Source organism: Panthera tigris, chromosome A3 (assembly GCF_018350195.1).
Source record: "Panthera tigris isolate Pti1 chromosome A3, P.tigris_Pti1_mat1.1, whole genome shotgun sequence".
Classification (NCBI taxonomy): domain Eukaryota; kingdom Metazoa; phylum Chordata; class Mammalia; order Carnivora; family Felidae; genus Panthera; species Panthera tigris.
The window spans coordinates 57,587,378-57,613,305 of record NC_056662.1 but is presented as its reverse complement, the minus strand read 5'-3'; the positions used below and the strand labels follow the sequence as shown (position 1 = coordinate 57,613,305).

At 44.1% G+C, this 25,928-nt stretch overlaps 1 protein-coding gene across 5 annotated transcripts in view; it reads left to right on the top strand.

Annotated features, from left to right (window-relative positions):
• IL1R1 (interleukin 1 receptor type 1) overlaps nucleotides 1–25,928 on the top strand; it is a 129,050-nt gene that overhangs the window by 87,113 nt on the left and 16,009 nt on the right. For 2 of the 5 annotated variants that reach the window (XM_042981090.1, XM_007097780.3), the window contains 5 exons: nucleotides 11,882–12,018; nucleotides 15,629–15,692; nucleotides 24,173–24,407; nucleotides 24,517–24,706; nucleotides 25,727–25,895. In XM_042981090.1, coding sequence (XP_042837024.1) covers nucleotides 15,635–15,692; nucleotides 24,173–24,407; nucleotides 24,517–24,706; nucleotides 25,727–25,895 — 652 coding nt within the window. In that variant the 5' untranslated portion in view covers nucleotides 11,882–12,018; nucleotides 15,629–15,634. Of the gene's footprint in view, nucleotides 1–248; nucleotides 893–1,343; nucleotides 1,375–11,366; nucleotides 11,758–11,881; nucleotides 12,019–15,628; nucleotides 15,693–24,172; nucleotides 24,408–24,516; nucleotides 24,707–25,726; nucleotides 25,896–25,928 lie in introns of those variants that run through there. The other 3 variants (XM_042981091.1, XM_042981092.1, XM_042981093.1) reach the window with 3 other exon arrangements.

The following is a 25,928-nucleotide window of genomic DNA, read 5'->3' as shown; positions in this document are numbered from 1 at the left end:
GCTTCTTTATGCTTTCCTCCAGCCCAGAATTATCTGGGCCAGCTGAGGCCAGGGTTATCTCAATTCTTGGGTTTCCGACAGAGATGTCAAGGGAAGGACTATGGAAACCAGCACCTGCCCAGCCTGGAAGGGATACAGGAAGGGTGTGTGTGTGTGTGTGTGTGTGTGTGTGTGTGTGTGTGTGTGTTCTGTTAGGAAGGAAGCAATCATCATTTACTCAATGTCTCCCCAGAGGATGGCTCATTAGGTCCTCAAAACAAGTCAGGGTCCAGGCACTTGCTGGAGGTACGGAGTTTTGGAAAGGGAAGAGCAGCTTCCAAGCCCCTGGCTGTGGGGCTTGGAGCCCAAGCCAGCCTCTGCTGATACCCCTCCCTGCACCAAAGTCTACGCCTGACCCCGGCCATTCACTGCATTTCTAGGACTACCAGTTCTCATGTGCAAAATGAGTGGATGGGAGTAAGTGGGTTTTAAGCTTAAAAGAATACCTGGTCAGGCCAAGAAGTCTGGTATCAAGACTGTACCACCGATAAGCTGCTCTTTCATCCGGGCGCAAAACAATAACAAGCAGCAAGTGACTCTTGTGTCAACCCTGTGCTTGGCGCTGGTTTAGTGTTAATTTATGTAATCTCCCCAACCACTCCATGAGGTGGGTGCTGCTGTGATCCCTTTTCAGCGAAGAAGAAAGGAGGTACCAAGAGGTTGGTGAGTTGTGAAAGTTCCCAGGGCCAGTGTGAGAGAGCAAGGGCCAGGCCTCAGGCTCCAGTGACTGACCCTATCTGGTCTCTTAGGCTGGAAAGTGTGTGTTTCTGGGACCTGAAAGTCCCAAGCTCCATTCGCTGCAGTCATGCCCAGGGACCCCGCAGTTGGGTGGTAGCCAGGTTACGCTGTCCAGGTGAGTCGTCCCAAGTCACTTCGGGTGGGACCACGGTCACTGCCCCTCCAGGGTGCGGGAGCCCGGGGCCCCCCGGGGATGAGGGGGATGAGCGGGGCAGGCCGGAGTCCCGGGCTTCCCGGGGGTAGGGCGCGGGGGCACCGGGCCAGCTCTCTCCCTGCTGAGCCCGGCCCGCCCCGCCTTCTCCGCCCACCCACCCCCGTCCGTCTCCGCCCGAGGCGTCCAAGCCGGAGCCGGAGCCTCAGCGCAGCAGGAGCCGCGCCCGGCTGTTCCCGGGCGCAAGGGCGGCGCGGCTCCTGCTCGTGTCCGCGCCCGGAGCCGACCCGGAGCGCGCGGCGGAGGCGGCGGCGGCGGCGGCCCGGCGCCCCCAGGAGCCGGCGGGCATGTGACTAACCGCGCGCCCGCGCCCCGGAGCCCCTCGCCCGGCTCCCAGGGCGCCCGCCCCGCCGCGCTGGGCCCGGGGCGGCCCGGGGCTCGCCCAGGTAGGAGGAAGCTGCAGCCTGCGGGGTTGGAGTGTTGGCGGGTAGGCGGGCGGGCGGGAGCGGGGGTGGGGGGTGGGGTGGGTACCCACCGTGGCTTTGACACCTTTCCCTTCCGCACAGACCGCGCGGAAAGCGTCCTTCTTAAGTCAGTTAGACTGAACTTGGTTGTCAGTTTGTTGTGGAAGAAGGTGATGGCGGTGAAATCTGTGGGGGTTTTGCTTGTTTTTATTTTTGTGTGAAACCGGAATAAGGATCGTTCAAATCCCTTTGCGGGGTGGGGGTGGGGGGGGACTTGACGATGGTCCTGGCGGGTTGTTGTGGGGTGTGTGTGTGTGTGTGTGTGTGTGTATGTATGTAAACTGCTTCCAGGAATTTGAATGCAGCCAAGTATGGCTGGTTCAGGAGTGTCCCTCTCCGGGGTTTAGGCTCAGAGCTGTCAGTCTGGTCAACAAGATAAGGACGAATGCGAAAGCCCTACAGTGGGGGAGAGAAACTTGTGCTCCCGCGACCCCAGAGAGAGGCTGATGCTGGGTGTAGCTACAAACAGACATGAAGAAGACTCATTCACAACAGGCAGGTCCAGTACTTCACAGTTTATAAGGCTCTTTAAGCTTCTCTTTTATCTTCCCCAAAGTCTTGTGAGAGACACGCTATTACCACCTTCCTTTCACAGCAGGGAAAGTGGAGGCTTAGACAAGGTGACTAACTTGGGGGACTGGCACCCAGAAGGAGAGTGAGCCCTCGGGACTCCAAAGCTATGCCTTCTGCTTTACCGCCCGATGGCTTCCATGGTCCGTGCCTGCCCAGGCTTTCTCCTCTGTGCTGCTGAGGGTGTGTGGATTCCTGCCAGGGCAGATGTCCCCAGTGATTTCTGGTGGTAGGAGATGCTTATCAGATGGGCATGTTCTAGGGCTTTTAGCGCCACAGCGTAGGAACCAAGTAAGGGACATCTCTGGGCCACTGATGCCTTGGAGAAAAAAGGTGAGCTGAGATCCGTCTGTTATTGGAAGGTGCTGTCTGGGTCACCCTGGCTTGGTACCAAGCTTCTGGAAGGTGAATGTATAACACTGAACTCCAGGACTATTGGCGAACTGAGGAGAGCCAGGGATGTAGGGTGGGGGGAGTGCTGGGGGGCTTGCTGCCCCTTTCCGCACCCAGTTTACTGTGCATTTGTGGCCACCTTTGTTTCTCTTGACTGCTTTTAATTTCTTATTTCATATCCTTGTTATTGCATTTAATATTCTGTGTTCACATCCTGTGTTATGTTTTGTGCTAGATGAAAATGTGGGGCCTCCGGGATGGGATTTGATGCGAGAAGGGACGTGGAACCCTTTATGTATTTTTAGTCTTATTTGGCAAGCTGCCACTTTGTGGCGTGTGGAGCATCACCTGGCCCTGTCTACATTTGGGTGGCCTCCATGTAGTTCCAGAAAGGATGTTTGACCTGAATTTTCACATGATCTTGGCAGGGCAAAACTAAATTCTCCTTTTTCTTTCTTTTTTTTTTTTTTTAAGTTTATTTATTTGTTTTGAGAGAGAGAGAGAGAAAGAGAGAGAGAGAGAGAGAGAGAGAGAGAGGCAGAGAGAATCCCAAGCAGCCTCTGAGCTGTCAGTGCCGGAGGGGGGGCTCGAACTCACAAACCATGAGATCATGACCTGAACTGAAATCAAGTCAGACACTTAACCGACTGAGCCACCCAGGTGCCCCTAAACCCTCCTTTTTAAACAGGCTCTACTCAGCTCTGTGTGGCATAATGCGGAAAGGCTTTCTTTATGGCTTTTTAAAATAGCATCTTGTCAGTAATTCTTTTACTGTTGGTGAAATACTACTTAATATTAGATTCACTTATTTATTTAACAAATGTTTATTGAATACCTACTTTGTGCCAGACACTGTTCCGAGTACTGAGGACAGAGCAGTGAATGGGATAGATGAAAATCTCTGCCCTCTAATGGATGTGAGTCCTCTTGGTGAAGTCACAGGGCAACTGCAGTCTCTCTGCCTAAGGGGGTTCTTTGAACTATGCCTCTTTGAATGGAGAGTGGGCACGCTGGCCACCCACAGGCAGGACACCGTTCAGTGTCTCCACTGGAGAGGGCAAGAAGGTAATGGATACAGATACAACTTATATGGGTGGTTCCCAAGGATGCTGAGATATACTCTAGGGCTTGGCCGTGCACTTGGATCATGGAAAATGGAAACCGTGTGGCTGGGATGCACCAGTGGGAGATGGGTGTCCTCCTGGAAGCAGGAAGAGATGATGTTGTAAACAGAGTGTTTTATTAATCAAAGTGCCAAAGCCGGACAGTTGCAACTACCCCAGCATAGGGAGGAGGGAAGTACAGAGATTATGCTACATGACAGACTCACTGTGAACTTGCCACTTTGAAGGACAGCTGTCATCAGAAGGCACTGAGACTCACTGGCCATGGCCCAGCCTCATGATGTTCTCCATCTGCTGTCGTTTGTATTTGGGTTTGTGTTTTCCCTTGAGGTTTCGAGTTTGTCGGCCGGCTTACAGGATCTGTGCTGTCAGCAGCTTTGTTCGCCTGCTCCTTCCACCCTGCCCTTGCCGGCTGTGACCCCAGGAAATGCTGCTGCAGCCTCCTGGCCGTGCTCAGCACTGGGGAGCCTGTGGGGGAGCCCTGGAACCAGAGTGAGCTCACCAAGTGTTGAAAGGGGCTGGGGTTCCTGAAGGTTTGAACGCCTGAACTCTGCGCTTCTAATACACGTGGCAGGGTGATGGAGGCTTTCCCCATTCCTACCTGTTCCAGAAAGGATTTACAAGATGCCATAAATGAAAAATAGGATGAAAGAAAAACAAGAGTGGAGAGGAAGTGGAGCCTGCAGTGAGTCTAGAAAAGTGTCAAACGTAAACCTTCGTGAACTATTTGCAAAGTTGCCAAGTGGGGCTATAAATCTGGAGGTAAGCTGGGTACCCCGGCCTTGCCTGTACCTTACTTAGCATTGCCTGAGGTACTCTGACGAGAAATGCCAGGACTCCAGAGCAAACAAAGCAGCGTCTCTGGGGGTGCGCCCAAGCACTGGTGTTTTTAAAGCCCCCTGGGCGTTCTAAACGTGTGACCAAGGTTGACAACCCCAGTGTAGCTTCCTGCAGGCAGTGGGAGAGAGGAAACCTGGTGGGACACAATTGTCTGTGTCTTCAAGCTGTAAATGAAGTGCTTAGGAGAAGTAAAAGGATGCCTGGTAACAGAGAAAAGTGGGACCTTCCCCCCCCCCCCCCAGAGGAAACCTGGTGGGACACAATTGTCTGTGTCTTCAAGCTGTAAATGAAGTGCTTAGGAGAAGTAAAAGGATGCCTGGTAACAGAGAAAAGTGGGACCTTCCCCCCCCCCCCCCAGGGTCCCTGTTGAAGAGGTACAAAGAGAAACTTTTAGGGTGTCTCTTGAAACGATTCCCCATCGACAGTGCGGTTTGGTAGCCGAGTTTCAGCTGGACTTAGGGTGCTAGTAGGAGGTGGGGGAGGTGGCCTATGCATCGTGAGCTCTGCACGTGTGGCCTGGCAAACCAGAGCACTGAAGGCCACCAGCAAATACAGCCCATGATTCCTGCCCCTGAGTTCAATCCAGAGTTAAATTCTGTCACTTTGAGCAGTGCTTCTTGGCTCATTCAGAACCCCTTACCCCTCTTTTTAAATATATAGTTTATTGTCAAGTTAGCTAACATACAGTGTATGCAGTGTGCTCTTGGCTTTGGGAGCAGATTCCTGTGATTCATCACTTACCCCTTACTAATGCAAATATTTGCAATTCTGAAATAATATAATAAAACTTACCGACAATGTAATTTCCAAATAGCCACTATAATAGCTAGATGTAAAGGATCACTGTGTGGATGGATGCTTGGGCAGAACCAAACTAGAACCCAATGAGGCTGCCAAATGGGTTATGTAGGCTGGACTGTAGGATCACAGAGGACAACTCCAAGTTTGGTCCGGATCAGAGACATCCTGGTGGGGGATCCAAGTACCACTGAATGATGAGTGACTCTTGCTCAAGGTCTAAGTGGTTGTCAAAGTCAGTCCTCTCTGTTTTCACCATATTTGCATTCCTGGAAAATTTAGTATGTACGAAAAGCGTGCCAACAATCTGTAAGTGTAGGACGGAATTAGGCACTAGCCTCCCCAGATGATAAATGACATGAGATGCTTCGAAGTCATGCAGGACAAGAGTCCATCTTTACTTTGTGGAACTGCCTCGAGTTGTTGCGGAAGGGCCTCTACCACTAAATGCTTCGTTGTGATCACCCAAGGTGTCCCCTTCTCCACACTTTCAAAAGTGCTACCTTAGCAGCCACACTGGCCCCTTTGAGAACTAGTGCTTCCCTTGCATCACTTGGTAGTGAGTGACTGAAGCCTTCATGCCCCTGTGTGCCCTAACATAGCAGGGCACTGATTGGGTGCAAGCCAGCCGTCCAAAGTTAACTGTTAAAAGGTCATATTGGTGATGATAGAAATCAGAACGTGGAGTCCTGTGCAGTGAGGGGTGGCTAGTAAGGGACACAAAAGAACTTTAGGGGAGGATGGAGACGGTCTGTATCTTGATGGGGTATTCTGGTGTATACAGTTATCATAGTTAATGGAATTATACACTTAAGATTTACTGTGTGTTTCACTGTATGCATATTTCATCTCGGTAAAAAAAACACAGGAGTGAAAACAAAGAAAAATTCGTATGGAGAATGTCTAGTCCCCTGAGGCTACCTGTAGCTGCCACTTAGAGCAACAGAACCGTTCTCACAACTGGAAGGCAGTGCTTAAGGGCAAGCTGTGTGAGGCCAGACTCAGTATCAGGCCCCTTGCAAGCACTGCATTGGAGCTGTGCTGGAGAGCTGACAGGGCCAGGCAGAGTATTTGAAAGGGGGACAAGGGACAGGAGAGCAGAGCCCTTCCTGTCAACTGGGTCTGGTTGCTGTGGTCCAGGAGCCCTAGAGGGTTCACTGGGGAGAAATTGGACTGTGTTAAAATTCAAGTCCAACCAAGAGATAGGTCTGGCCGATTCCTGTTTGTAGCCCTCTAGTGATGGCAGTCCCGTCCTTCTGCTTTATTTTCCCCGTTGTCCCTGAAACCCACACGAAACCACCAATCCGGTGGCTTTGTGCCTTGTAATAGCGGAACAACTTAGACTGTACAGCAACATCTAAAACCTCTGTGACTGTGTTTACTTTATCTCCATATCCCTGTGCGTGATAGCCTTTGGTGATTAAAAAAACTTTCCTTGCCTCATTCGTGTGGGTAAATACGCCGGATGAATCTGCTGTGAGCCGGGCTTTTGGATCATCTGAAAGGAAAGTCGCCAAAGTTTCAGTGTTTCTCAGACTTTCTGAGATGATGCGTGTTTCTGTGGCCTCTGTTGTGGGAGTGGTTTTGTTAGCTCATAGTTTTATATAACTTTGTCTCTGGGGGAAAATCAGTGATAGCCACGCTGAACACACAGTTGGGTTTTAGGAGCCCTGTGTGTGGTGGGGTACATGGTTCTCCTCTCTGCAGAACGGAAATCATTGTATCACACTGTGGTGACTCCCTTTGTGTTCACATCCTTGTTCTCCTTCCCTGTCTCGGGCATGGAACCTTCCTGGGGAGGTGTCTCAGTGTTAGGGTTAGGTTGCTCTGACAGTCTGGCCCCACACGTGTGACTTTGTGTGGCCCTCGTTGTTCCCTTTCTCATGACTGGGGCCGAACAGAGATGATTGTGGGTATTTATATAGGGCAATGCCTCTCAGATTTTACCACCAAAGGAGTAAATGCTCAACCTAGCACTCCAAAGTGACTCACCTTCAGGGCTTCTTTGATGACTCATGCATTACCTTTTGGAGATCTTTCTTTCCATTTCATAATATAGCCATGTTTTCTCTAATAGAAATATAACTCTGCCCAGAGAATCCTTGAGTAAAATCAGTACCCTAGGAAGTTAGACTCCAAGTTCCCTGGCTGTCTACAGCTTCTCCTTGGGGATTTGCGGATTCTAGATTATGAAAGAGGGATTTGTGTAAGTCCAGAATTCTAAAGTATTTTCCACAGTTTTGTGGTTCTATGGCTTTATGAGCAAGTTTCTTTATGCCTTGTCTTTAAACCTAACGTTTTGGGTCCTAACATTATTGGAGCCTGTTTAATTACTGTTTGAATCCTTGTAACAGGTAAAGGTCAAAATTATGGACCTGATTTTAATGCCATATTCCATTCCCCATATGTGTTCACAATGGGTTTTTTTTTTTGATGTTTATTTATTTTGAGAGATAGTGAGTAGGGGAGGGGCATAGAGAGGGAGACAGAGTCCCAAGCAGGCTCCCCACTGCCAGCACAGAGTCTGATGCGGGGCTCGAACCCACAAACCGTGAGATCATGACCTGAGCAGTCATGAGTCAGATGCCCAACTGACTGAGCCACCCAGGTGCCACAACAAGATGGTTTTCAATAGAGCATGGAGGTTGTGGTGATTCCTGAGCTGAAGAACCTGATTTAGTCCTTGTTTCTTCCAGGGGCTATCCACAGTCGCTTCTTAGTTACAGTCACTTAGTTGAAGCCTAATTCTCTGAATATTTCTCTTAGGTCAAATATACATATATACACACGTTGAATAATGTTTGGGATGAGAAGTTTTATTAGATGATGCTGCATATGTATTTGTAAGGCACTCATTGTGAACAGTGAGCTGGTATGAGGTGGAAATGTGAAAGTACCGTTAGGATTTCCACTTAAATTTCAGATGTGGGGCTCTTCAGGTCCCTGGAGGAAGGAGGGGGCATCTGCTGCTGTCTTCTCTCTCTTCCTGGGTTTCTGTGGAGGCTTGGCTTCTGCGGAACTTCCCTTAGAGGCAGGCAAAAGTGGTCCCTCCGAGGTTCTGTACTTTGGAGGGTTCTGCTCTGCTTCTCAACCAGCTGTGTGCCTTAGCATGGCCAGGAGTCTGTAGAACCAAAAGGATGTGCCTACTTGGAACATGTAATGGAACGGCAGCATGGCCATGACCCAGGTACCCGGGCCCCCCTAAATGCCTTGTCCAGACAGCCTGGACAGAGTATAACAGGTCTCTTTCTTAAGTCGTTCCCCTATGGACTCTGCTGCCGGTATGCCTCCTTGGTCTGCTGAGTGGCCAAGGCTGTATGGCGGGGGTGAACTTGGATATGTGGATTGGAATGTCTACCTGTGTGCACGTGCAGGGCCCCTCATGATATGTGACCGAGCTGGGGGCAATCAGGGAATCCATCTCAGAGGTTAATGTAGGCAGGGAGAGCGTGAACCATCCCAGGGTCTGCTCCCCACAGGTCCTTTGCGGGGCAATACAGCCTGGGCTCAGACGCTGCTCTCAGAGCCTGGTGCCTCCGCTGCCCCTCTCCCAGAAGTGGGCCCACACAGCACCTGCCTCTTCATGATGTCTGGTGCATGCCACCTCTGTCCTGGGCCTGGCTTCTGTCCTGGAAAGCCAGGTTCACAATGTGCGGGGATTCCTCAGCAATAGGAAGGAAATTCCTCGAGGTTGTGGGAAACTCTTCCAGAACAAGAAGGCGTTAATAGATGCAGTGTGGCCACAAAGTAGGAATAAATGCCCCTTCCCTCTGCACTGGGGCCCTGGGCCTCGTGGAAACCACTTGGGTTCTGGTGACAGTCACTCTGTCCCCTAGCTGTCACCCTTCCTGTGTCAGTGCTGGATATGGAGTTCCTTGCAGACTGACAGGACAGCACTGTGTGGTGAAGTGGGACGCTTCTGCTGGGGGCCTGTATGTTCATTGTTAATTCTTGTACTTGATCTCTGCTTTTGTAATTTAGTTCACGTTGAAGTTTGTCCTTCTAGGTCTGGTAGGACATTGCTTTATGCCTCAAATTCACATTTCCATTTTATCTTTTTTTTTTTTTAATTTTAGAGGGAGAGAGAGACAGTACACACGTGCAAGCAGGGGAGAAGGGCAGAGGAGGAGGAGAGAGAGAATCTTAAGCAGGTTCCACACTCAGCTCGGAGCCCCATGCAAGGCTCGATCCCCTGACCCTGGGATCCTGACCTGAGACAAAATCAAGAGTCAGATGCTCAGCCTACCAAGCCACCCAGGAGTCCCTCCATTTTATTGTCAATAAACAAGTAGCTTCATACATATTTTTCATATGACACATAATCGTGGTGTGATGTACCAGTTTCCAGTTTCCAGATACGTTATAATCACCAAAATGCAAGGGGAACTATACATTTCATGTAATTGTCATAGAAAGCTGTGTTTCCCATTTTCACACCCCGGGGCACTGCAGTGAATAGACCAGGTTGCTGGGGGCAGGGGGCTGACCAGCCGAGGCCTCCTGTCATGCCAGGCCCTGGCTGACTACCCTGGTTGGGCATCAGCACCTCAGTGCACGGCTGGGTCTCTGCACACCAGCTGGAAGCTGCCATGGAGAGGAGGGTAGGCAGGGTGGGAAATTTCCTATGGAACACAGACATCACGGCACCTGCGGGCAGGACGGGAGCATTGTGTTAGGGATTGTTAATTTATTGGGAGCATTAATCCTTTCCCCTTCCTTAGTCATTTTTTTTTATGTGAAAAACGCATCTGAAAAATAACACAGTGGAATAAATACATGACGGTTTTTATTGTCAATACTTTCTAAAAATATTTTGAATTTTACTTATAAACCAATTTCAAAAATCACTGCAGGCTTTGCTCAGTTGCCTCTGAACAAGGGAGGGTGACTTGGCCAGTATCCCTTCTGGCAGGAATCGCTCCCAGTGTCTGCTCCTGCTCCGTCTGCTGTCCCCCAGCGTCCTGCGTGGCTTCCTGGCTGTGCGTCCTTTGTGTAACCCCTGAAGTGGTAGTCTTCCTTGTCCAGGGTGGTTCCCTTGCATTTCTCTTCTCTGACTCACACTGAGTACCTATATTCTATCCTTTCTCCCCCTTGCTTCAAGGCCAGATTTCGTGTAGTCTAATGTGAAGATGGTGGGTGAATCCCTTCCTCTCTCCCTCCCTCCCTCCCTTCCTTCCTGAGCTCTTACCACATGCAAGGTGAGTAGGATGGGCCCCCCCTCACAGGAACATAGGAGAGGTAGAGGGTCCTCTCTGTACCTTTCTCTCCCGGCCCAGGTAGGGAAGGCCAGCAACTGGGGCGAACCACCACTGCTGCCCAAGCCCTGGGTCCCAGAGCCAGAGGTCTGAGGCATGCGGTGCCCTGTGCCCTATGTGACTTGTGGTCCTGGCCATTGAGGGCAGGGGCCTCTACAGGGCCCCTGGGAAAGGCCTGAGATCAGAATCAGCTCAGAGCTGGTTGGACATCAAAGAAGAAGCAGGTGGACTGGGAGCAGTAGAACGAAGTGACAGCCCTGAGAAGCACTGGAGAGGCGTGGTGGAAGCGGAAGGCAGCGTGCTTGCAGATGGGCAAGGAGAAGACCCTATAACCCAAACAGCAGAGGATGGGAAGTGGAGACAGAATATAAAAGTTCTTTTAAACAACTTTCTGGGGCAAAGAGGAAGAGGGAAAGTGAAGTGGTTTAGGGGAGGTGGGAAGTCAATTCTGCAAAAGATTTCCTGGACTTTCCAAGTAGATTCATTCCTCTTGCCCATCCTCTCCCCGCCCCCCCCCCCCCCCCCCCCCACCTCTATTAATTTCTCTGACATTCCTCAGGTAATTGCCCCCCGCTGCACTCATTTCTGGGCCATACTCCTGGAGACCGAGAGGGCACTGTGCTTAGGACAGGGGGCAGGAAGATCAGGGAGTCTTTGATTTTGTGTTCTGTGTGATTCATGTGGACAAGCCACTGTGCCTCTGACCCCTTCACGTTATGCTGTATCTTCTCATAAATCTAATGTGAATAATCAGGCAGTAGTTAGTCTGTTTAACCTAAGCAACGTGTTTGGTGTTGCATTAGGCTGTTTTATTGATTGGACATTAAAAGGCCTTATGCCTCAGTCTTACCAGCATTTCCAGGGCCTAAGGAAATGAATCAGACCTGAAGAAAATGTCAGACTCCAACATATTGAAAGTAAACCGTAAAACCAGGGAAAGAATTGTGGAATGTCTACAGGACATAACAGCTCAGCTTTTTGGAAGTTGTTTCAAATTCTGTAATTTGGAATGCAGGTGTATCAATACACTTGATGTAAGGAAGGACTCCCAGTGTGCCTGTTCTTACAAGGGACCTGTTCATTTCTTCCTGGCATCTGGGTCTTTCTCTGAGCTTTCTTCTCCAAGTGCAGAAAGCGGTGAGATCCCCACAGGTGGCTCCATTTTTCTGCATCCCTGAGGCTGGCAAAGAGCCAGGTTGTATGTGTTTGTTTTTTTTTTCCCAGAAGGGATGGTGGTTGTTCACCTCTTGGCATCTCTTACGCCCCCGATTCGATCTTCTGAAACCGTCGTCTCAGAGGACCGTGGGACATCTTGCTCTTTAAACGTATGGCACATTTTTCCAGCTTGTTGAGGGTTTTTTGGACACCTCTTGAGATCTGTGCAGTGGTCGGTTGGTGACTAAGCTTCCTCAGTCGAGCTTACACTGGTGTGTGTGCTTCCTTCCCCAGGTAGACTCGCCCCTTAAAGATGCTGACTCCATCCTGAGAAGCAGGAGCACCTCACACACCAGTTCACACCTCTCGAGAGGCGAGGGGCTCACCGGCCTTTTCTCACAGACAGCTGCAGTCTTCAGCCTCAGCTTCAGGTGATCCTGGCATATCTCTCATTGTATACCGAATATTGGACAGCTGTCCGGACATTTTCCTTTGGGTCAGCTCCATGGTTTTATCTGATTTCTGAAGGGGTCTGTGGCCCCTCTGAGGGTCACCGCTCAGTCACTTTCCCAGTGACCAGGTCACTTACCTGTCACTACGATTACGACCTGTGTGATGATGGCTCCCAGTGCTCTGTATGCTCTCCAGTTCTGGCACATTCCAGGCCTTGTGTCCATGTCACTCAGCTTTCAGCTGACACTGGGGTTCTCGGTCTCTGTTGGAGGCCACACTGCTAGCTAGCCACAGGAGACCCAGGCCCATTCGTGCTGTGAGTGACACCCTTTGGGCATCTCCTCGGGTTGTCTGTGGGTTCTGGAGCCTGTCCCCCTTTTCTGGCCTGCCCCTTGCTGGTCTCCACCTGAATCAACAGGGGCTGGTGCATTCCAGACCCCCTCTATCACCCTTCTTCTCGCTTGCCTCTGACTGGGTCTCAGATACACCCCATCACTGCCGCTGACTCATGGCCCCATGCCCTCTCGTCTGGACTCCCTTTCACAGCAGCCTGCTCTCCCCGCCAACCCTCTTATCTCTGCTTTGTATTCCACATGGGTGCCAAGATTTCTATAAAACATGAAAATCTGATCGCACACCACCCTGTGGCTTAAGTGATTTTCTTTTTTGCCACCTACAAATTGCAGTCATCTCCACAGCGAGACTCCGTGTTCTGGGCACTTTGGGCCTCCCCAGCTTTGCCTCTCAACTTCCCACCTTTGGTTTATACTCTGAAACAGGATGGGGCTGATCTCTTCCATGGGCTCCCCACCACCTCCTGAGGTTCAGGTAACACCTCATCCAAGAGCCCTCCTCCAGGCTGAGTTAGGGCCCTGGGGGTGGACACCCCTGCGTCATCATGTAGCTCTCTCCAAGTAATTCTCTACAACCCTTACAACCCTACGAGTAATTTGGAATTAGATCCTGAGATACAGTCTATACATAAAATTCACCTGGGCATCTTCCTTTTCTTCCCTGTTCCGTAATCACACAAGTCAGATCTTGTAACTGCATGAAGTAATAGCTGGCACTGTTCAGTTGGTTCATAGTGCCTTTATATTGTTTCAGAGAAAGTAACGTGAGTAGTTGATTGGCCTGGACCTGGTCATTGGGAAATCATGTAAACCTTTATTTTTCTGCCTCTCTATCAGGGAGACTTAAAACACTTCCACAGAGCTACAGAAAGAGCTAATAAGCCAGGCTGCTGATAATCTGAATATAGTTTAAAGGCAATATATAATGATAATAGCGCGATTAACCTCGGCTAACTTGGGAGAAGGCCAGTTTACGTGAATGAAATGTCAGAATTACAGGATATTTAAGGAATGCAGTCTTACTGCTCTGAGGTAGGTTTCAAGGCTTGAACCAGGCTTAAGGATCATAGTCTTCATGCTGGGGGTAAAGTGGGGAGACTATAAATGGGAGCATCTATCATACTGAGAAAGTCTTTCTTTTTTTTCTCTCAGCATTTATGAAAAAGCACCTTGTGACATTTTTTATGGGTTTTAATACCACTTCTTAAATAGAACATTTTTCAGATAATATTTAAATGATTGCACGTCATTAGTGTCTGAATTAGTGATGTCTTTGTTACAATTTGTTTTGTGCTTGCAATTAACTTGTAGCCTCAGATAATATAGACAGATTTCATCTCCTGTAAAAATTAACAGACAGGTGTTGTTAAAATGTGAAATTGCATGGTTTACTCTGGACATTGCCCCTGAAATTGGGTTAGAGGGGGGAGCTATTTCTTTTGTTAATTTTTTCATTTTTCCATGCAAATTTATTAAGGGCTTGAGCTCCAAGTGTAGTGGCATTCTGTGGGGGCAGTGAGGGGCCTGTCATGGTGCCTGCCCTCATGATGCTTCCTGTCCTGGGATAACCACAGTAAGATGTGCCGGGTGGGGGCTATGACCTGCATGAGCACAGAGGAGGAAGGCCCAGCCGGCCTGGGGGTCTGTCGGGGATGATGGTGATGGCGTTGAGACCTGATAGATGAGGGAGGTAGCCAGGTGAAGGGAGGAGGGACTAGGGAAGGCAAAGTCTCTGAGGTGAAGAACAGGCCGTGGACCACGGTGGGGGACAAGGAGGCGGGGCATTGAGTTTGAAAAAGAAAGTCAGAGCCTTGGCACAAAGAACCTGTATGTACTTACTAAGAAGTTTGGACTTTGTTGTGTGCACTGGGGGGCCAGTGGAGGTATTTTGAAAAGATCATTTGGTAACTGTGGGTCTGTGGGCTCTCTGGATGAGGGGGAAGTGGTATGTCCACAGGCAAAGAGACCGATGAGAAGTCTGTTGCCATAATTGATCCAGGCAGGAGCTGGTGATCGCCTGAGCTAGAGGCATCGGCAGTGGGTGTGAGTGAACGGGGCCACTTGATAATGGTTAGGGTGGTTAAGAGAGCAGCTCTGGGGGGGGCGGTGGTAGATTCAAGGTCATTGGCCTAGATCTCTTGTTGGGTGGGAGTATGTGTGGCCTGTGCAGGGCAGTGCTGTGCCTGTCATTGAGGTGGGGAGAAGATGAGTTTGGGTGGAGGCCTACTGAGTCTGAGGTATTCACAGGCCCTCAATTTGTGCAGAAGTTCACTGGAGGTGTGAGACTAGAACTTACTGTATGCCCTGTTCAGGAGCACCCACAAGGAACATTCAGAAGGAAAATGAGGCTATCCTGAAAATTAACTTCATTGGGGTTTGAGAAGTTTAGAAGAGTAGGAAAAATTGGTTTTTTTTCTTTTTACATCCAATTGATATGATTTTAGTGACATTGTTTTATTGATGAGGCAGTGGGCACGTTTTCTTTCCAGTATCAATCAAGTACCTGATGTGGTTGCATCCCACATGTAACCCTATGGCTGACAGATACCTGTTGAGGCCGATGCTATGTTGGTGTGGTCTTCTAAATCACCCAGGGCCTGTGGAGTCTTTTTTTGTTTTGTTTTGTTTTGTTTTGTTTTGTTTTGTTTTTCCTTTGTGACAAGACAAATACATGCTCACTGTAGAAATTTTAAATAGCTTCAGAGAAGCGAAAACCAATATTTTCTATACATGTTGTTACTATTTTTTTAAAGTCTTCTTTGGGGCATCTCTACTAAGTATACCATTTGGTACCAACGATTTAGTATCTTACCTTATAGAATGAAGGTGTGGCCTTTCAGCTGGACCTGGGAGTATGGGAAGACTTTTGCAAGTGGGTCCTAGCAATAGGGTACATTCTGGGTGGGGAACAAATCCACACAAGTAGAAGCAAGCTGGTTTAGGGCCTAGTCACTTTGGATATAGCATAGATTAGCTTGGGGGGAAATTTGAATGGGAAACAAGGTGGGAAATGAATGTTGGGACAGATGATGGATGCTTTCTTAACCTTAAGTTGTTTGAATTTGTCCCCACTTCTGTCCAGAAGCATGATCACATTGATGCAGGGCACTAACCCATCAGTGTGACTTGGGGAGGAGGGTGGAGGCAGGTGGGAGTTAGCGTGTGTGGTTTTAGAGATTTTTCTGGAATAGTAACATTTTTATTTTGGTTTTTCTTCGATTTCTGTCTTTTCCAGGAGAATATGAAAGTGTTACTCAGGCTTTGTTTCATAGCTGTACTGATTTCTTCTCTGGAAGCCGGTAAGTAAGCATTTCCTTGTGTTCCTGTTTGCTGAGAAACTCTGTTATTTAGAATTCATGAAGTACCTTCTGTGATGGAGTCATTTTTTTCTCTCCTGTTCTATTGAATCTGTGACCTCCTGGTCGCAAAACCGTACTGCTGGATGTTCCTTCCTCATTCTCTCACTTATGGAACGGTAGACTAGGGCACAGTGAGCTTACAAGCCCAAGCTCACGTAGCTAGTGTCAGAGCAGGAGCTAAAGTCCAGGTCTCCAATGTCAGGGCCAAGCCTTCTCCGACTTTGTTGCTGATTGAAGAGTGTGATAAGGGAAATCCTGGCTCTCATTCACAAGAAGTATCAAAATTCACTATGAACCCACAACTGAACTGAAAACCATCATAAGACAGTTCTTTGTTTTCTCGATTTCTTCATTTTTTTTTTTCCTTTTTTCCTCTTCTTACCATACTGCAAATGCATTTAGCCCTTACTGTGTGCTAGGCTCTAGGTGCTGGGGACACAGTGAATAACCCCAATAGAAATATCTGCCTGCATGGGGTTTGCATTCCACTAGGGAAGAGATACAATGCATTAGATAAGTAAGTATATATTATGTCATATGCTAAGAAGCATACATAGAAAAAAATCAGGAAAAGGATATATAAAGTTTGGAGACTGGGGTGGGCAGAAGGTTAAAGATTTTGATAGTGTGGCCAGAAAAGGCCTCACTGAGAAGTTGACCTTGGAGTCAAACCTGAAGTGGGGGGAGGCAGGAGCTATATAGATATCAGGTTGGGAGTGGAGAAACATTTCGGACAGCATGTGCCAAGGCCCTGAGGCCAGGAGTACTTGCATGTTCTAGGAACTAAAATACCAGTGTGGTTGGAGCAGAGTGAAAGGTGAGGGATGTGATAAAGGCCGAGGTCATGTGGATAATGGTGGTGGGGGGAGGATGGTGGAGGGTTGTTTGTGTAGAACCCATAGACCTTTCTAAGGATCTTGGCTTATACTCTGTGTGAGATAGAAAACTGCAGGGTTCTGTGTTCAAAACCAGAGAGATGATCTGACTTCTATTTTAACAGGATCATTCCGGTTCTTACATGGTGAATAGATCGTGGGGAGGCAAAGGCAGAAACAGACCATTTAAGAGCTGTTGCAGTGATCTAGGCAAGGATTGATGGGAGCGTGTTCAAGGGTGGCAAGGAGAAGTGAGAAGTACTCAAAATTTGGGTATATTTTGATGATAGAGCCAACAGGATTTTAAGACAAATTGGATGTGGGTATGAGAGAAAGAGAATCACGGCTGACTCTAAGGGTTTTGGCCTGAGCCAAGTGCAAGGTGGAGTTGCCCTTGACGGGGCAGGGGAAGATCCATGTTCAGACCACACGTGTTAAGTTTAGCTCCATTCCGTGTGGAAATAGTGATGTTGACTAAGCAGTCCGGAGCCCAGGGGAGAGTTCTGGGCTGGATATAAAATTGGAGACCTCAGAAAGCAGCTGGTACTAGAACCATGAGACAAGATGGGGTCACCTGAATGTGGTTGGAAAAGATAAGACCTTCAAGGACTCAACACTGTAGATCTCCAAGGTTGGTGGTCAAATTTCTACTCATCAGAGACTCAGTGAAAGACAGACCTGAAATGTAGAAGAGAAGCAGACAAGTGTCCTGAGATCCAAGTGAAGAAAGCGTTTCAAGGATGAGTGGATCATATGTGTCAAATGCAGATACTTAAATAAGTTAAGTAAGATGATATCTTAGAGTTGTTTATTTGATGTGTCAGCTTAAAACTTATAGATCAGAACAATGTCAGTAGAGTGGTGGGGCAGATCCCAGATAAACAGAACAGGGTGTCTAGCTGAGACCTTCTTAAAGTTTACTCTTTTTATCATACACTGTTTCTGCTACCGCCATTCCTAGTAGCTAAATATTTAGAAGTCCTCACAGGGTACCATGCTAACCTGTCCACTTTTATCTCTCTTTTTTTTTTTTTTAATTTTTTTAACGTTTATTTATTTTTGAGACAGAGAGAGACAGAGCATGAACGGGGGAGGGGCAGAGAGAGAGGGAGACACAGAATCGGAAGCAGGCTCCAGGCTCTGAGCCATCAGCCCAGAGCCCGACGCGGGGCTCGAACTCACGGACCGCGAGATCGTGACCTGAGCTGAAGGCGGACGCTTAACCGACTGAGCCACCCAGGCGCCCCTGTCCACTTTTATCTCAATTTTATGTTTTTTTTCCCTAATGTTTAGTTATTTACTTTGAGAGGCAGAGAGTGTGAGCAGGGAAGGGTCAGAGAGAGAGGGAGAGAATCCCAAGCAGGCTCTGCACTGTTGGGGTGCCCATATTCCTTTGAATTCGTATTTTTGTATTCTTTGGGTAAATACCTAGTAGTGCAATTCCTAGATCTTAGGGTAGTTCTATTTTTAACTTTTTGAGGAACCTCCATACTGTTTTCCAGAGTGGCTGCACCAGTTTGCATTCCCACCAACAGTGCAAGAGGGTTCCTTTGTCTCCACATCCTCATCAACACCTGTTGTTTCTTGTGTTGTTGAGTTTAGCCACCCTGACAGGTGTGAGGTGACATCTCATTGTAGTTTTGATTTACATTTCCCTGATGATGAATGACGTTGAGCATTTTTTTCATGTATCTGTTGACCATCTGTATGTCTTCTTTGGAAAAATATCTGTTCATGTCTTCTGACCATTTTTTAATTGGATTATTTATTTTTTGGTACAACACCACTCTGTGACTTTTCCAAGGAGCTTCCAGTCAGGTAAATTCATGGCAGTGCTCTAAGAATAGGGCTTTCTGAGGAGCTCCAAACCTGGTCTCCTCTTGAAAGCCTGCTGTTTTTCACAGCTGTTGTGTTTTCCAGGCTTCTGTTTTCAAGGCTAGAGTGGAGCTGGGAAAAGGGGATGACAGTATTTTAAGTTACAAAGACACAAACTGTTCTGTTCCACTGAGATTTAGCTGGTTTGTTATTAAATAAATGTGTTTGTTGTTTTTTTGTTTGTTTGTTTTTGTATTTTTTTAAGAGAGAGAGAGGGAGTGGGGGAAAGGCAGAGAGAGAGAGAGACAGAATCTTAAGCTGGCTCCACACTCAGCTTGGAGTCTAAAGCAGAACTTGATCCTATGACCCTGAGATCATGATCTGAGCTGAGATCAAGCAAGAATCAGGATGCTTAGCTAACTGAACCACCCAGGCGCCCTTAAATAAATGTTTTGATTATTGGAAGCCTTTGATGGAAAAAAATTTCCAGTCTTATTTCTGAGACTTCTATTCCAGTGACCTCTTTATCTGTATACCAATACTGCACTGTCTTAATTCCTGTGGCTTTATAATAAATGCTGAAATAAAGCAGTGTAACTTCTTAAAACATTTTTAAAAAATCAAAACTGTTGACTCATTCTGTATGAATTTTAGAATCAGCTTGCCAATTTTTACAAAAAAAATCCTGCTCATATTTGGAATGAAATGGAATTGAATATAAATCGATTTGGAGGGAAGTGACATCTTGACAAAATTGATTCTTCTGACCCATGAACAGATTATACATTTCTTCATTTATTTAGAACTTTATTTAAGCAACATTTTGTAATTTTCATTGGATAGGTCTGAAGCATCTTTTGTCAGATTTATTCTTTAGTCATATCTTTTGACGCTATTAAAAGTGATATTTTAAAAATTCAGTTTTCATTTATTTTTTGCTTGTGTATACAAACACGTTTAATTTTGCATATTCATATCCTACAATTTATTAATCCTTCCAGGTCTTATGTAGATTTCATAGCATAGTCTACACAGATGGTCATGTTGTCTGCAAATAAAGACATTTTTCTTTCCCCTTCAATCTGGATGCCATTTATTTCTTTTTGTTGCCTTAATGTACTAATTGGATCTTCCAGGATAATATTGAAGTGGTTACAGTGGACATCCTTGCTTTGTTCCTAATCTTACTATATGATTAGCTGTAGGTTTTTCATACCTGTCTTTTATCAGGTTCAGAAAGTTCCCCTCCATTTCTAGTTTGCTGAGAGTCTTTATCAGGAACGGATGTTGGATTTTGTCAAGTGCTTTTTCTGCACTGTTGAGATGATCATATAATTTTTCTTTTAAAAGGTGTTCAAATATGGAATTTCATAGAGTTTTTAAAAGAGGTGGATCCAACTTTGTATTCCTTTGATGTTATGTACATTATAATGCATTATCCTTTTTTGATATTATTGTAGGATTCAGTTTGCTAAAATATTTTAAAAACCGTTTACATCTATGTTCACGATGAGGAGTGGCTTGTGGGCTTCTTTTTTGGTCGTGTCTTTGTTTTTGACATTTGAATACTGCTGAGCTCAAAGTAAACCAGGAAGTGTTATTGACTCTTCAATTTTCTGGAAGACTATATAAAATTGGTGTTATTTCTCCTAGTGAAGCCATGTGGGCCTGAAGTTTTCTCTTTGGAAGTTTTTCGAGTACAGATTTACTTTATTTAGTATTTACAAGTCTCTTCGGGTTATCTTTTTCTTCTGAGAAGTTTATAGTCAAGGAATTTGCTCATTTTATTCAAATTCTTAAATTTACTGGTATAAAATTGTTCATAAGATTTTCTTATTATCCCTTTAAAATATTTGTAATAAGAGGTGTCACCCTCTTTTTTCCTGATCAGTGGCTAGACATATATCAATTTGATGGATTTTCTGAAAGAACTAGTTTTTGGTATCTTTGACTTTATTATTTTTCTGTTTTTTATTTCATCAGTTTTTCTCTCAGATCTTTTGGGTATATATATATTTTCTAGTTTCTTAAGTGGAAACTGAAGTTAGTAATCTGAGATCTTTTTTCTTCTGTAGACATTTAGTGCTGTCTTCTTTCCTCTAGGTACTGCTGCCAGTGCATGCCACAAGTTTTGATATGTTTTGTTTTCCTTATTCAGGTTACTTTCTAATTTCCCTTTTTCTTTCTTTTTAACTCATGGGTTATCTAGAAGGGGTTTACATCCTTCAAATATATGGGGAATTTCTAGATTTCTTTCTATTACTGATTTCTAGTTTAGTCCCGTTGTCACCAGGGAACATACTTTGTCTAATTTGAATCCTTTTGAATGTATTGAATATTAGATTATGAACAAGAATATGATAAAATTTTTTGTGTGCACTCAAAAAAATGTGTCTTCTGCTCTGTTGGGTAGAATTATCTAGAAATATTGATTGCACCAGGGGTGCCTAAGTGGCTCAGTTGGTTAAGCATCAGAATTCAACTCAGGTCGTTATATCACAGTTTGTGAGTTCAAGCCCCGCGTCGGGTTTTGTGCTGACCGCTTGGAGCCTGAAGCCCGCTTCGGATTCTATGTCTCCCTCTCTCTCTTTGTTCTTCCCTGACTCATGCTCTGTCAGTCTCTCTCTCAAAAATAAACATTAAAAACAAGTTAAAAAAATTGATTATGCCAAATTCATTGACAGTGCTCACATCTTTTATATCATTATCATTATATGGCTGTTTTACTTGTTCTATCAATTATTGTGAGTATGGTGTTGAAATCTTTGACTGTAATTGTGAGTTTCTTTATTTCTCCTTGAAGTTCTATCACGTTTTGCTTTATGTATTTTGAAGCACTGTTAGTAGGTGAATAAACATTTAGGATTACTGTGTACCTCTTGATAAATGACTCCTTTATTGTAATGAAGTGGCCATTTTTATCCTGGTAATGTTCTTTACTGTAAAATTGGATAATATAATAATCATTCATACTTTCCTTTGATTAGTATTATGGTAGATATTTTCTCTTTTTTACTTTTAATGTATTTGTGTCTTTATACTTAAGTGTGTGTATTGTGAGAGTGTGTGTATAATAGGCAGCATATAGTTGGGTCCTTCTTTCTTTATTCAGTCTAACTATCTTTGCCTTTTGGTTGGGGTATTTAGACCATTAAAATATTTTAATATGATTGTTAATACATTTGGGTTTAATTTAGCATCATATTTTATTTTCTCTTCGTCCTATAAATTCTTTTCATTTTTGTTTCACTTTTTTGCTGCCTTTTGGATTGAGAATTTTCATAATTCATATTTATCTCCTATGTCTGGCTTATACTAATAACTTGTTTGTTTTTAAAATAACTGCTCTCAGGATTATGGTATCCATCTTTAACTTACTGCTATCCACTTTTAAGTGATACTATACTATTTCAATTATAGTATAAAAAATTTAGAACAATATACATCCGCTTCTCCTTTATTGAACTTTGCCTTATTGTTCCCATATATTTTACTTCTTTACGTGTTATAAATCTCACAATGCTTTTTAAAAAATTTTTGCTTTGAACATTCAGTTATCTTTAAAGATATTTAAATAATAAAAATTATTTTATAACTACCCATGTAAGAAACATTTCTGAGAATTTATTCCTTTATATAGATTCATTTTTCACCTGATACTATTTTCCTTCTTTATGAAGAACTTCCTTACATATTTTTTTTTTTTTTTTAGCATAGATGTACTGGTGGTGAATTTTTACAGCTTTTATAAATTTGAAAAAAAAGTGTTTATTTTGCTCCTGTTTTTGAAAGATATTTTTACTAGATCATGAATTCTAGGTTGGTAATTTTTTCTTTCAGTACTTATCGTTATTTTACTCTTTTCTGGTTTGTATTGTTTTTGACAAGAAGGCTGCATCATTTTTGTGTTTTGTGTAGTTTTTGTCATGGTTTTTTTTTTTCCTTAGGGTTTATTGTGATTTTGGGATCTGTGTGTACATTATTTTAATAAAATCTTGAAAGCCTGTATTTCTTCAAGTACTTTTTATGTTTCACCCACCTCTCTTCTCCTTTTTCTTCGGGAATTTATATTACATGTATTGAAGTTGTCCTGCAGCTAACTAATTTTATTTTGTAAAATTTCTGTTATTTTTCTTTCTGTGTTTAATTCTGGATAGTTTCTAATGCTGTGCCTTTAGGTTCACTAATCTTTTTTTCTGTATTGTCAAATCTGCCATTAATCATATCCAGTGTTTTTTTTAAGTCAACATTGTGGTTTTCATTACTAGAAATTTGATTTAAATTTCATTAAAACATCTCTTTCGTGTCTCCACTCAACATGCTTGATCTAGTATCTTGGACAAATGGAACTGAGTAGTAATAACTATTTTAATTTTTCAATCCATTCTATCATCTGTGTCAATTCTGGGTCAGTTTTGATTGACTGATTATTTTCTTCTTATTGATTGTATTGTCCCACTTCTTTGCACACCTGATAATTTTTGATTGAATGCTGGTCATTGTAAATTTTACCATTTTGGGTGCTGGATATTTTTGTATTGTTAAAAATGTTCTTGAACTGTTCGGCCACAAGGTTATGACTTGGAAGTAGTTGGTCTTTTCAAGTTTTGATTTTAAGCTTTATTAGTCATGATCAGTACGAGGTTTTGTATGGGGCCTAATACGTCCCATCTGGTGGGTCGGAATCATCTGGGTACTTTACCTGATGCCCCATGATTAAGGAGGCTTTTCATTCTGCCTGTTGAAAACATCAAATGTTACTAGCCAGTGTGTGCTCCAGTGGATATTCACTCTAATCCTTTTGACAGTTTTCACTCTGGCCTTGGCACTTCTAATGTGCTTATGCTAATTGGTACTCAGCTGAAAGCTTAAGGGAGACTTATCTCCAAAGCTCTATCTATCTATACAGTTATAATCCCTTTGGTATTCTGTCCTGCAAACTTATGGTTTACCTGGATTTCCAGCTCTATTTTCTCCATTCAGAGAGAACACTGGGCTTTGCCTGTGTTTCCTCCTTGCAATGTCATGACCTAGAATCTTTCTCTAGGCAGTAACTTGGGAAAATTGTAGGGCTCACCTGTTTTGTTTTCCATCTTTCTAGTATTTCTGTCTTTTGTTCCCTGGTGTTCCATTTTTAAAATTGTTTATGTGGGAGACCAAATCCAGTCCATTTTGTACTGAAGTAGATATCTCCCCTGCTACATTAGCACCAAATTTTAGATGGACAGGAAGGGATAAGAGAGGTTAAATAGCTTTCCCAAGGACACACAGCTAGTCAGTGACACAACTGGATTTGTACATAAATCTTTCAGACTTCCAAGATGATATTTTTATTTAAAAATTTTTTTTTAAGTTTTTAAGTTATTTTTTTTTAAGTTTTTTTAAGTTTATTGAATTATTTTGAGAGAGAAAGAGCACGAGCAAAGGGGAGCAGAGAGAGAGGGGGAGAGAGAGAATTCCAAGCAGGCTCTGCACTGTCAGTACAGAGCCTAGCAGGTCTCAGACCCACAAATCGTGAGATCATGACCTGAGCCGAAACCAAGAGTTGGACACTTAACCAGCTGAGTCACTCAGGTGCCCCCAAGATTATACTTTTAATCATAAAGCCATTAAAACATATATAATATGAATTGATGTATTTTATAATTGACGTGTTTATATGTAGATATTACATTAAAAATCACTGACGAATTTCTCATGGAAATTGCTTTCCCTTTTTCCCTTTTAAAGATACTTGTGAGGAACGTGAAGAAAAAGTAGTTTTAGTTTCATCTGCGTATGAAATTGATGTTCGTTCATGTCTTCTTAACCCGAACGAAAAGAAAGGCACTATAATTTGGTATAAAAATGACAGCAAGACACCTATATCTATGGAAGTAGACTCCAGGATTCATCAGCACAAAGATAAACTTTGGTTTGTTCCCGCTAAGGTAGAGGATTCGGGACATTACTATTGTGCAGTAAGGTAAGAAAGGGATTAATAATGTTACAAACATGTGTTCTGTGTGGCTGCAGTCGTTAAGGATGGAAACATCTTTAATGGTGCTTAATTCATCTATTTTGATTTGTTTTAGAAATTCAACTTACTGCCTCAAAATTAAAATAGCTATTAAGTTTGTGCAGCATGAACCTAACTTGTGTTACAATGCAGAAGCTATATTTACACAGAAACTACCCATTGCAAGAGATGGACAACTTGTGTGTCCTTATTTGGATTTTTTTAGAGACGAAAAACATGAGTTACCCAAAATACAGTGGCATAAGGTAATTTTATATTACATATGGTATTTTACTTTTCTGTCAGATAAAATCAGTTTTCTGTCTTGGACCATAGGGTGAATCTGCAGAGGACTTTTTCATGTGACATGTTGTTTGCTTTTGTGTGTGAAACCTATTAGAAATTTTTAAAAAAGTTGTAAGACTACATACATTTAATTTGCAGCTTAATAAAAATCTTACTTTCTCTTAATTTTATTTGATTTAATAAGATTGAGAAAAGTATAGTAGAAATAAAAGATATTTAAAGACTGATTATAAATTTAAGGTTTTTAAGAGATCCCTATTTATCATAAAACATATGTATTTTTGCCTTATTAAAAATATTAAGTGATCCTGAAATAACTTAGTGGTTTCTGTGACTATCTTGAAAGTGGATTGGCTAGCACTCCATGGAACACATCACGTTTTTTGGTACTTTTGCTCTACCTAGTTGGTTGGAGCTTATGTGGGGAATCATCTTATAGGGGTGAAGAAATACAAAATAAATAATGTCAATGAAGAAAGGAAGTACAGCATTACTAAGAAAATATGGTGTTAGCATTCTTTCCTCAAACATGTTTTTCTTGCAAATAAATTTGTCTTCACTTGTCTTCAAAGTGCAAGGCTCATAGGCATAAACATTTAATATCCTGGAAATGTAATTGTGAGTATTGCCAAAAACATACTATATTAAAACTTGTACGTAAGGAACATGGTCATATATGTATTCATACATGTGCTCAGCTTGTGATCATGTGCCTGGCGCAAAACAGAAGAGAAATAAATAGGCATGTGAGATTATTTTTGTAAATTCTCCTGAGGTTTTCAATTCACATATGTATGAATATATATGAACATAAATATGCATGTATACATATGTGTGTGCGTGTGTATACACATACATACACATAAGTAGACACATTTGTAAAACATTTACCAATGTGAAAAAACAGAGTTTCTTTTGCTGGTAGGCAAGGGGAATTCATTAATTGGTTTTCAATACTCCCTTCCTCTCCCTCTGTCTAGGATTGCAAACCTCTACTACTTGACAATGTGAACTTTACTGGACTGACAAATAGACTCATCATGACGAATGTGACTGCAGCACATAAGGGGAACTATACTTGTCAAGCATCCTATACATACTTGGGAAAGCAGTATCGTATTACCCGGGTTATAGAACTTCTCACTCTAGGTGAGTCATAGCTCCAGTCCTAGGAGTTTGAAC